At 36.2% G+C, this 12,993-nt stretch overlaps 1 protein-coding gene across 1 annotated transcript in view; it reads right to left on the bottom strand.

Moving 5' to 3' along the window:
- The window catches only part of CDKAL1 (CDK5 regulatory subunit associated protein 1-like 1), a 622,071-nt gene that overhangs the window by 133,704 nt on the left and 475,374 nt on the right, over nucleotides 1–12,993 (bottom strand). The window contains exon 12 of the mRNA XM_010848824.1: nucleotides 12,134–12,314. Coding sequence (XP_010847126.1) covers nucleotides 12,134–12,314 — 181 coding nt within the window. The remainder of the gene's footprint in view (nucleotides 1–12,133; nucleotides 12,315–12,993) is intronic.

The raw sequence follows: 12,993 nt of genomic DNA, 5'->3' as shown, positions 1-12,993 counted from the left end.
TTGGCAATTCATGTCCTATAGTCACAGGAAATATCCCTGACTCATTTCATTGATAATTGCATCCTTCTCTGTTTACTTATTTTGGAATTCCTATTATTTGAATGTTAGCCTGTTCTGGATTGGTTCTTTAATTTTCCTTTCTTTCCCTAGTAAATTTGCTATCTCATTTCCTTTTGTTCTACTTTCTGGAGATTTCCTCTACTTTATTTTCTAACTCTCCTGAATTTTTCACTTTGTTACCATGCTTTTAATGTCCAAGAATTATTCTTATTCTCTAAATCTTTACTTTTGGCAGTCTGATCTTGTTTCAGGAATATAATACTTTCTCTCATTTCTCTGAGAATATCAAGGTCTTTTTTTTTTTTTTAAAGCTTTTTTCCTTCTGTGTAGTCCTGTGTCTGTTTTTTCCCCCTTTCTCTCATCCCACTTCTCTTTGTTTGCTTTGGCCCTATTCTTCATGTTAGTTGTGTTCCTCAGCTGTTTAGTAATCTTTGATTGCCTAAGCATAAAGTACATGAACTGAACTCTCTCCCCCAAAATGCAGATGATGAAGTAAACTGGTTGTTTGGAATCAGGCTGCACTGTTTTCATTATAAATAATGATTACATTCTGATAGAACGTCCACATCCCCTAAACCCCAAACAACAAAAAATCCAACCAATCATTTAACCTACAGAGCACGCGTGTTGTTTCAGTTTCATTTAAATGCCATTTATAAACTGCTTCAGTCATATTTTATGACTCTTAGAGCGGTCTCTTTCTCATTCTATCTGAGACCTCTATAAGTCCAGTTTCTAGAAATGCTGTACTATCTTTGTTCTTGACTTGGTTTTCTTTGTTAGGTTTATACGAAGCATATTCACTAATCATATGTTCAAGTATGTCTTCCTCATGAAAGAATCTATTTATCAAAGTTAGTGTTTTTATGAGACTTCTTCTGCAATTATGTGGTTAGTCTACACTTAACCTTTTATTCCATTCAGCAAGCATTCACTGTTGGCGCCTGCCATCTCTGAGGAAATGTCCAACTGTGGACAGGAAGTCAACAGAGACAACAGAGGCCAGTCAGGTGACACAAATCAGTCTGCACACTGTTCCTTACCATGCGTGGCCTAAGGACACCTATACACTCTAAAAACATTAACATTTTTAGGAAAATTTGCCTTTTTTCTGGAAAGAATGCACACGTATGGATATATATGCATGTATATGTGTAGTAAATATTATATATATATATTTACATATGTCATCAAATTCTCAAAAAATGCTAAGACCCACTGACCTAGAATTAGAGACCTGGACTAACACTTTGACTTTTTTGACACTAACTATAGTTTTAACTATATTTTTAACAACAGCAGATCCAATTTCCAAAGGGATCAAGAGACTTAAACCCCTCCCCAGCACCATGTTTTTGGTCATTATGGGCACTCTGACTGCTGTGGTTACGTCATACTGGTGTGAGGTGCCAGCAGAGAGCCTCTTTCCATCTTCCAATCTGTCCCTGTATAATTCTGGCCGCTAATAGAAGATGAAATCAAATTAAACTACTTCAAAGTGGTCTTTAAATTCTCTAATGGAATAGGATTTCAGGTACCTGACAAATTATCCATTTGGATAACCTTTCTAGACCCTTGAAGAACACTCTGATTTTCATTTTAATAGCACCTGAATAAAGAGGGCTGCTCCCTAGGGGGGTCTTGGAGCTCCTGGGCTCTCTAAGACTTAATATCAAGTTAGTTGGGAAGAGATCCATCAATTACTGAATCTTTTCATTAACTCTGTAATGTCCCCAGTGATCTCAATCAAGTTTCTGTGCTTGATTCCAAGTAGAACCAACAGTAACTGGATTCCGCCATAGAATTTACATACAGAATTTGCCCTCCACCTTTTTATATTTGTTTGTCCTAAAATAATAAGTTAAAATGACTCAGAAAGCAGTTTGAGAGGATGCCTTTTCATTTCACCAATAACAAAGTTCAAGAGGAAAGACTAAAGGAATAAAAGATACATGGAAAACATTTCTTATTCCAGCAGTATGACTTTGACACTGGGTATATTCCAACAGAGTTGGTAAGTATCACAGTATTTCAGGAGAAATATCTCACTCATGACCTATGAATTCCCTCCAAACGTTAAAGATCCATGAATTTTCCTAGCTCCTCTTGACCCACACAAGTTTTTGATATGCACAATTTTTAAGAATGAAAGTTCTACATGTGCTTATTTTCTGTGTAAATATACAGGCACGTCAATGAAACAATTTTTCTGCCTTTCCAATTTTAGTTTCCCCTCTCTGTCCCTGCACACCCAATTTAAACTGTCATGTTCAGGGGTGGGGAAGGATAAATTAGGAATTTGGGATTAACAGATATACACTACATTAAATAAAAAAACAGATGGACACTAGGATTTGCTGCATAACACACATAACTATATTCAGTTTCTTGCAATAACCTACAATATAATCTGAGAAAATACACAAATATACACATTCACAAAACTGAATCACTCTGCTGTACACCTAAAACATTATAAAGCAACTATGCTTCAATTAAAAGATGGGAAAAGTATCTTGTTTAAAACAATTGTACTCTAAGGATTAAAAACTGATAGAAAAAATCTTAAGATTTAGAATATATTAAAACTAAGAAAGGAAAAATTGTTTCAATTACATCATTATGGCAGTTCAAGCTATCATAAAATTGAAAGTGTGAATTAGATCACTAAAATTTTTGAGTTTTCAAGGCCTTTTTTTTTCTTATCCCTGTCTATGATCCTATTAAATACTTGAGATTAAACATTCTTTTGCTAAAAATAGATAAGTATTCAGTGCAGAAAACCAGACTCCACCTTAACCACATGATCACCAGCAAGGGACAGAAAGGCATTATGTGTCTCCGGATGTGATATGCTGAGAAGGATATAACATCATTTGTTTACTTAAACAGGGCCAAATATGTGACATGAATCTAAACAGGAGGAAAATTCACACCCCAATTGAGGGACATTCCATAAAATAACTGGCCATTATTCTTAAAAAGTGTCAACACCCCACAAAATATAAAGAAAATCTGAGAAACTATCTTGATTAAAGAGGACTAAACAGCTTAAATGTAAGATTCTGAACTGAGTCCCATATCAGAAAAATGACAGTTATGAAGGACAATGTCAGGATCCTTGACAAAATTGGAATCTGAACTGTAAATTAGAGAAAGGACTGTATCACTGTTAAGCTTCCTGAATTTGATAACAATATTGTGATTAAGAAACTGTTTTTGGGAAATGCACACTAGATATTAAGCGGCAAAGCAGCATGATGTCAGTTTTGTGAGTGTGTGTGTGTGTGTGTGTGTGCATTTTCTCAGATTATATTCCATTGCAGGTTAGGGGGAAAAGTCAATGTCTAAGTGTCTGTTTCTTGAGAAAAAGCAAATGTAGGGAAATGTTAAAATCTGGTAACTCTGGGTAAAGGGTATACTGGAGGTATACAACTTTTCTATCAGTTTACAATCATTTTTAAGAAGTAAAAATTTTTAGAAATCACTGCTATGATAGAAAAACAACTTTGGAAACCAACACTTTTTGGTCAAAATATCCTTAAATTATTTTGACTCTGTGGGATAAATACTTATTTTACCGTTTATAAGAGTATGGCGCCAAGAGTCAGAAAAGAACGGGGTCTCAGACACGTCACTTATGTGCACGTGCATGCTCAGTCGTGTGCTCTTTGTAACCCATGGGCTGCAGCCCGCCAGGTTCCTTTGTCCATGGGACATTTCAGGCAAGAATAGTGGAGTGGGTTGTCATTTTCTTTTCCAGGGTATCTTCCTGACCCAGGGATTGAAACTGTATCTCCTGCACTGGCAGGTGGATTCTTTACCATTCAGCCATCAGGGAAGTCCATGGATGAGTTTATTTAACTTCTCTGAGTCTCACCTAACTCACCCCTAAAGTATGAAACAATACCGAAAAGTTTTGTTGGAGGAATAATATAGGACAAAGTACATGAAAAATACAGACTATATGATTCAGGCACACATTAATATTCAAACAATGGAAGGTTATTTTCCCTGCCAATATATCTTCTAATCTTACATACCACTTTGATAAAGGTATCTTATTATGAGTAGCAAAAATAAAGATAGTCCTTAATCATGAAATAAACATGATCCTAAGAGGCAGAAGTTAGAAAAGAGTGTCATATTAAATTACCAAATATATTCCATTGACCTAAACACACATTTAACATTAGCTCTAATACTTGGAACTACACATATAAATCCCTTGGAAGGTTATAAATATGGAGTTATTAATGAACCATAGTTATCACAGAAAAAATAATATAAGATCAAAAAACAGGATAGATCTTAAGGTTCTTTATCTTTAGAAGTTACTCCGAAGAGTCTACTCAGTTCTAAAATTGTTATTAAGGTAATAAAAGTGAGTTCAAATTGAATATTACAATTTTAATAAATCAAATTCATATAAAAGGCATAAAAGAATTATGTAGATCTTTCCAACTTTTCTGAAACTTGTATGAATCAAAGCATGTAATCATCACTGAAAAAAAGTTAGACTAAAATATAATAAAGATGACTTTGCAAAGGATAGAGTTTATATTCTCTTTATTTAATACAAAATCACTCAGTCCTTCTCAACCCGAATACCCACAATTATTCAGCATCTGATAGAAAACTTATAACCACATACCTTCCCACTATTTGGTAATTATAAATTCATAAAATAAGCAGGCTAACATTGAAACATGTGAAATGTCATGTATGAAACGAGATGCCAGTCCAGGTTCAATGCACGATGCTGGATGCTTGGGGCTGGTGCACTGGGACGACCCAGAGGGATGGTATGGGGAGGGAGGAGGGAGGAGGGTTCAGGATGGGGAACACATGTTTTAAAATTATTAAATTAAAAAAAAAGAAAAAAAAGAAAAAAAATGCCAAAATGAAAGCAAAAAATCTAAAAAAATCATATGAAGCAAATTTTTTTCTAAGAAAGGTTAAAAAAAAAAGCAACTTTCTATGAGGTCACCATAAAGTACGAACTCAGACTGCTATCACTGAACTCAAGGTTCTCAAATCATATCTGACTTTTCACTGTCCTAAAATTGGATTATCTTAGAAAACTTGAAATACTAAGGTTTTCAAGACAAACCATGGTTCTAAAGTATAGCCATCTCTAATTTTTTCTTACAATAGCTTGTATTTAATAGAAGAGTCATATGAAAGGGTTTCAGGTACCAACAAAAATCTGTGCTTTTTCTTATCTTTACCATCCTGAGCAAAACATGGCTCCATCCTGGAGTTATAGTCTGCATGTGTCTAGTCCTGTGGGCTTGACTACATGAGAACTGATTTACATGACAATGGAATTAGTTCATTACCGTCACATGAGGACTTAATAAAAAGGTAAGTGGCAGGCAGGCAGGCAAAAGGTCAGATTCAGAGTGCAGAAATCAAGGCAGGGGCAGTGAGGATTCATGGAGGGAGCGATGGGATTTTTTGAAGAATGATTCAGGCTGAGAGGAATCAGGAGCAATCACCTTAAAAAACAAACAAAAACCCACCTATGGCAGTAAAGATGAACAGTGGTCTCAATGATGCTACCTCTTTCCTAGTTTTGGAGGTGAGAAGCCTACAACCATGTCTCATGGGCTAAAGTCAAGGTGTTGGCAATGCTGTGTTCCTTCTGGAATATCTAAGGGAGAATCTGTTCCTGGCCTTTTCCAGTTTCTAGAGGCCACAAGCATCCCTTAGCTCATGGTCCTGGCCTTGATCTTCAAAGCATATTACTTGATCTCTACTTCTGATCTTACATCTCCTCTCTGTAGGTTTAACCTTCTTGCCTTCCTCTTAGAAGAATTCTTGAGATTACACTGAGCCCACCCATTTAACATGCTTTCACTTACTCACATCTTAAAAGCCCTTTTTATTCTGTAAGGCAATGCATTCACAGGTGTGAGGATTAGCCTGTGGACATTTTTGGGAGTCATTTATTCTCTCTACCACAGTTGGTCTTACTGCCCCCATTACAAGTCCCCACAAAAAACAAATTATTATGTTTACTATTAGTAGTTTATAGTCAAGAAAAGGCCATTTAATTAACTGATTACACAAACAAAAAGTCATCAGATTTATAATAAAGGAAAAGGTGAAAGAATAGGGAAATGCAGAAAACATATTTAAGTGGATGATCTAGGAAGCTAAAGCACCCAAAGTTTCTAAATATTGGTTTGAATGGTGGCCTTAAGACCAAATGATAGAGAATCAAAGACAATTAAGAGTTTCAAGGGGCCTTACAGACCATTCAAGTTGCTTCTCCATTTGTTAAATGAATACCATTTGTATTAAAATTCATACAAGGTAGGTGATTCCCAACCACCTATATGGATGAAAACCCAGCTCATACTTCTCACTGTTACTATAGAGTCATCATAAAAGATTCTAAGTAATCTGCTGAAATCTATAAAAACAAAACTATTGTCAGGCTAAAAACTCTATCAAAAATGGAAGTAAAAAGAGATATGACATGTCCAGAAAAAAGAAACTTAAAAGACCCACTATAGGAACCAAATGCAATTAACTGCTTAAGAAACCCAAAATATTCCTTCTGAAAAGATAAATCAAATGAAAAAGATCATGAGAAAAAGGGCTTGCCTTGAGGTATGATTGGAAATTGGTTTAGAATAAAATACAATGAACAATCTAGAGTATAAAAACTCTGGAAAATACTTTTCCCTCTCCTCCCAAAGAAAAAAGTTTAATTTGAAAATCAGAAACTGTGTAAATAATGTAATTATGCTATCAAGCAAGGTAAAAATATCAGAATTCCTTCCATTAAGGCAACTTGAGATTCTCTAAAATATTAAGCTGTTAAACTTTTACATCATACTCAGAAACAACAGTCAGTTTTAAAAACATGTAGAGAAAAGTGACAAAGTTCTTATCTATCTGCTTTACTTCTCCATCTGCTTTTTTAAAGAATTCATAGGCAGCTAGATATGGGAGAGCAGTTATATGTCACCATTTTTAAATCTGCATATGATTTAAGAACGTTTCTTATTTGACATCTATTCCAAGTGGTCACCTAGCCCTGATCTGAAATACCTCCAGCAGAAATTCACTCCCTCAGCGAAATCCGCTGGGCACAGTTTCAGCAAAGCCACCTTCATCTACCCTAAGGATGGCCCTGCAGCTGTCTCAGAAACAAGCACCTACACTCTTCAGAGCTGAGGAAGAAGCATCATCCCTAGGGTAAATGTACTAGAAACTGCATGTGAGTGAGTTATGAGTATTTTATGCTAACATAGATCTAAACACATTATCTCTATCTCTGGTTCCAAGACGTAAGACAAGCAAGCAGGTGGGTTTAATATTACAAGGTAATGTTTTAAACCAACACGAGCATTCCAAAGCTAGTCTTGTCACCTAAAAATTATTTTTTTTCAAGTCATAGGCCTCTTAAAACACAGACTTCATTACAGTTTCATTATTTATTCTTCATCAAAATTTTCTTAAAAAGAAAGTCTGGAAATGATAGCTAAGAATCAAAGGACTTTTTAAACTTATGTTACCTTTTCTAGTTAGACTAAGAACCTCAGCCACAATTTTTAAAATACTAATAGAATTACTTAAGATTAATGAAGACTAAGAAAGGAAGACTCAATGAAATAGAAAATATAAACATGCAAATTCGACCTTTTGAAAGAACATCTGGGGAGTCTGATTTTAATGGAAATAAAATATATTCAAGGCAACAACATATTTTCACTAAGAGGCATTCTAAAGACAGGATAAAAAGTGTTGTTTGAAAGTAACTGTTATTTTGTTTTTCTTTCAGTATGGGTTAGAGCCTATTGTTATCACTGATTTTTTTAGATAAGGAAACAAATTAGAGAAAATTTTCCTATCTAAGTATTTGGTCAGATCAGATCAGATCAGTTGCTCAGTTGTGTCCGACTCTGCGACCCCATGAATCGCAGCACGCCAAGCCTCCCTGTCCATCACCAACTCCCAACTGAGGAGTTCACTCAGACTCACGTCCATTGAGTCAGTGATGCCATCCAGCCATCTCATCCTCTGTCGTCCCCTTCTCCTCTTGCCCCCAATCCCTCCCAGCATCAGAGTCTTTTCCAATGAGTATTTGGTAGCAGTGTTTTACTTTAGTGAAGTCTAGTTACTAAGGAGTTTCAAAAGTACCTACTTTAAAGTAGACAATTGTTAACTTTTGATAAATTTAAGAAAACCAATGAGATTCAAGGCACATGATACATCCTCTCTTTGATGGAAAGCCTCTAAAGTTTCATCACTAATACTTATTTCCCTTTATTAAAGATTCTGAATTTTATAAAGATCAAAGTCTTTCAGGCTACACTTTTCACCTAGAGCATAATTACAGACATTTAGAGAAGTGCTGTGGATTGTGTTGTATGATGAAGTCATAACCCCTTAACCTCAGAACACAACCTTATTTGAAAAGGGGGTTACTGCAGATGTAAGAAGTTGAGGTGAGAAGTACAGTGGGTCCCAAACCTGTTCTGACTGGAGCCCTTACAGGAAGACAGCCATATGAAGACAAGAGACACATAGGGACATCATGTGACCATGAAGGCAGATATAAGCAAGGGGAAGACGATCAGGAAACCACCCAAAGCCAGGAAGAGGCAAGGAAGGATTCTCCTGTGTCGTCCAGAGAAGCAGGGGCCTGCCTCTGGGCTTTAGTATCCAGAATTGTCAGACAATGAATTTCTGTTGTTTTAAAATGAAATGAGCTATTAAGCCATAAAAGGACATGGAGAAACTTTAACTGCATACTACTAAGTGAAATAAGGCAATCTGAAAAGGCTACAATACTCTAGGATCCTGACTATATGACATAGTTGAAAAGGCAAAATTATGAAGACAGTAAAAATAATCAGGAGCATTGAAGGGCATGGGAACAACAAAAAGGGAGAGTACAGAGGATTTTTATTGAAGATAAACTATTCTGCACGATACTATAACGGTAGTTGCATGTCTTTACACATTTGTCCAAACCCACAGAATGTGGAGTGAAATGAAATATAAGCTACTGACTTTGGGTGATAATGATGTAACCAACATACCACTCTGGCAAGCGATGCTGGTATCAGGGGAAGCTGCATGTGTATGTGGCAGACCATAAGGGACCTCTATGTCCCTTCTACTCAATTTTGCTTTGAATCTAAAACTGCTCTAAAATATATAAAGTCATTTTTTAAAAAAAAGGTTCTGCTATGCCAGGGCTGGATGACTGAAGTCTAAAAATGTAAGGAAGATGCTAAGGGGTTATGTGTAAAAGATGAAAGAACAAAATAAAAAGCATCTGAAAGCTGATTTTATGCAGAGTTCAGCTTCTGGCTAAGGCAAACCAGCTTGTATCAGACCAGTGATCTTTCCAACAACAGTTAGAAAAGGTAAATAAAATTTACAATATGTACTGTTTCAACATCAAAAAGCTATCAAGGCAGTGAGAACCTGAGAAATGAAGATCCTAGAGAAAAGCTCAATATTTGAATCTACTTTTCCCCTCTGGGTATTTATCAATTTGTAAGCAGTGGATGGCAGCTTGAGAAGCCAAGTAAAAGCTAAGAGACTGAGTAACTATGCAGAGCCTTAAGCGTTTTCATGAGCTTACAGAGACAAAAATTAAAAGTTGAAAACCTCCTATAAAGAAAAGGCCCTGGTAACCACCACAGAATTTTGGTTTGCTCAGGCTTTTTACCAGTTCCAAGAGTTGATTATGTGTTTCTTTTTCCAATTTGATGTTGAGTGATATCACACTGGTGATTTGAAATTGGCAACAGTGAAAGTATTTACACTATGGAAATCGGGAAAAGCTACAAGTCAGAAACCATCCCACTGAATGTCAGCTGTTAAATACCAACACGCCACTGTCCGCCTTCAAAAAGTTAGGGCAAGCTAGAAATAACCCAATCCTCAGAAAGACTGAAAAATAGTTTCAAAAATCAATCTCAGATCAGTTGCAATAATTAGTCCTTACCTTAGAGTCTAACAAAACCAAAGTCCTCCCAGAGGAAGATATATTACAATCTAGAACCCATAGCCGTTTTTTAAAAATTAATAGACAAAGGTAATCATAGAATGAAAATGATCATATATATGGAAAGAGAAGACAAGTCATCAAAATCAAGGGAAAAAAGTCAATACAAACAAACTGACATTAGATTCAGATATTAGAGAATTCAGTATGGGCATTAAGGTAACTGATTAAACATGTTAAAAAAAAATACAGAAGAAAGTATGGGGAACTTCATCAGAACACTGGAATCTATAAAAAAAAAAAAAAAGAATATTTTAACTCTAGAAGTAAAAAATAGATTAATTAAAGAAAGTTAGAAATTCCTTAGGTGGATTTGAAGACAGATTAAAAACCGATGAGTAAAGCAATGGTAAACTAGGATCAGTTCAGTTCAGTCGCTCAGTCGTGTCCGACTCTTTGTGACCCCATGGACTGCAGCACACCAGGCTTCCCTGTCCATCACCAACTTCCGGAGTTTACTCAAACTCATGTCTATCACGTTGGTGATGCCATCCATCCATCTCATCCTCTGTCGTCCCCTTCTCCTCCCACCCTCAATCTTTCCCAGCATCAGGGTCTTTTCCAGTGAGTCAGTTCTCGGCATTAGGTGGCCAAACCACTGGAGTTTCAGCTTCAGCATCAGTCCTTCCAATGAATATTCAGGACTGATTTCCTTTAGGATGGACTGGTTGGATCTCCTTGCAGTCCAAGGGACTCTCAAGAGTCTTCTCCAAGACCACAATTTTAATGTACACACAAATCACTTGGAGAAGAAGACTGAATGGGGAGGTCTGGGGTGGGGTGGGGCTTCAGAGCCTGTATTTCCAGCAGCCCCGTGGGTGGACAGCAGCTCTACTTCTGTAGGGACCAAACACGTCACTGCTGCTGTTCACCTCGCTCCTCGCTATAGCAAACAGCAAGAAACCAGAAAAGAGATGAAGAGAAAACATCTAGAAACACACTTTTCTGCATGTATGTCATAGCTCAAAAAATTTTTTTTATTAAAGAAGTTTAAAAAAGAATGAATTAGACTATTTAAGGACAACAGAACAGTAGTTGCCAGGAGCTGGGGATGGAGAGAGTAGATGACTACAAAAAAGTAAAAGGGAATTTGAGGGGATCTGATGGAACTGTTCCAGATTTTGATGGTAGGTGCAGTTACACTAGTGAATGCATTTATCAAAATTTGAAAAACCACATGCTGGAAAGAGGTAATTTCGTTATATGCATATTATATGTCAAAAAATTATAATTTAGATATAAAAAGCAAGGAATTCATTTGATTTCTTTTTATGTTTATGAAAAATTAATGGTGGCACACAATTTGTTTTAGTTATCAGAAACAAAGCAGAAATTTTTCATTGAAAAAATTCTACTTCCTCTTAAGGCTTACTAATATTTTTTCATCTTGAGCCAATGAATTTAACTGAAATTGGCTATTGTGTGAGAAATTGTGTGAGGCTATTAATTTCTGGGGCATTCTGGGAAACAGTTTGCCTTTCCTGGATCTCAAACTCTTTCACATTTATTTCATGTCATCTTATTCTAATATATCAATGAACGTGTAAGGATGAAATTGAGGTTCCTTGTGAAAGCAATACCACATCCGAAATAGAGAGACAGCATCAAATCTATCCCATGGAAAGGGAAGAAAACCAGGGGACTCCCCAGTAAGCAACAAATTATGAAAAGCAGCTCTTATGAAGTAGGGAAGCCTCCTTCACTCACAGATTTTTAAATTTTGCCTTATTTTCAAACATTCAAGGACTTATCTTGTAAATACAGTTAGTACTAAATATAAGTTTTAAAAAAATTTTCCCAGTGTTATCTGACCCTCATTCCCCAAGAGGAAAAAAAAAAAAAGTTAACATTTTAGTCGCCTAAGGTCATTTAGTGTACTAAGGTCTCCCTGCCCTTGACCCCAACTGGGAACAAACACTCCATAATTTGTAACTTAAGGGTCATACCACGAGCTGGTTGCGTGAAGGTAGGCAACACAGCTGCACTGTTATAGCTACTGGCTAAAGTTTATATCTTACAAGAAAAATGTCTTACCACTTGTGCTGGAACTTGTTCCATTTTTGCAGCAGGAGTTCCTGGTCTTGGGTAAAACTGGTTAATAAAGAGACTTGGAAATTTGTACTCTTCAACAAGTTTCACTGTTTCTTGAAAATCTTGGTCTGTTTCTCCAGGAAAACCACAGATAATATCTGTAGCAATAGTTATTCCAGGAACTCTAGAAAATAATGAGACAAAAATGTACAAAGTTAACTACAATCCATAATTATTCTACTTCCTTGACAATTTAAACACCATTATTCCTTTAAAAATTAAATTTTATTTTTAGGAGAGACATTTGCAAAGAGTTTTAAAATACCCTAAATTGTAAAAGTTTATGAAAAACATGGCCCCCTACCATTCCCCAAAAGTACCTATTTTTTAAATAATTCAGATGTTTGTCTTTTCTTTTACATTTTAGTACTGATGCTTATTCTGCTATTTCTAGATTTACTGATTGTTACGAAGATCATGGCATCTGGTCCCATCACTTCATGGGAAATAGATGGGGAAACAGCGGGAAACAGTGTCAGACTTTATTTTTGGGGGCTCCAAAATCACTGCAGATGGTGACTGCAGCCATGAAATTAAAAGACGCTTACTCCTTGGAAGGAAAGTTATGACCAACTTAGATAGCATATTCAAAAGCAGAGACGTTACTTTGCCAACAAAGGTCCATCTAGTCAAGGCTATGGTTTTTCCTGTGGTCATGTATGGATATGAGAGTTGGACTGTGAAGAAGGCTGAGCACCAAAGACTTGATGCTTTTGAACTGTGGTGTTGGAGAAGACTCTTGATAGTCCCTTGGACTGCAAGGAGATCCAACCAGTCCATTCTAAAGGAGATCAGCCCTGGGT

Source organism: Bison bison, unplaced genomic scaffold (genome assembly GCF_000754665.1).
Source record: "Bison bison bison isolate TAMUID 2011002044 unplaced genomic scaffold, Bison_UMD1.0 scf7180017864274, whole genome shotgun sequence".
In the NCBI taxonomy this organism is placed as follows: Eukaryota; Metazoa; Chordata; class Mammalia; order Artiodactyla; family Bovidae; genus Bison; species Bison bison.
The sequence above is the reverse complement of the archived record's forward strand: the minus strand, read 5'-3'. Positions and strand labels throughout refer to the sequence as shown.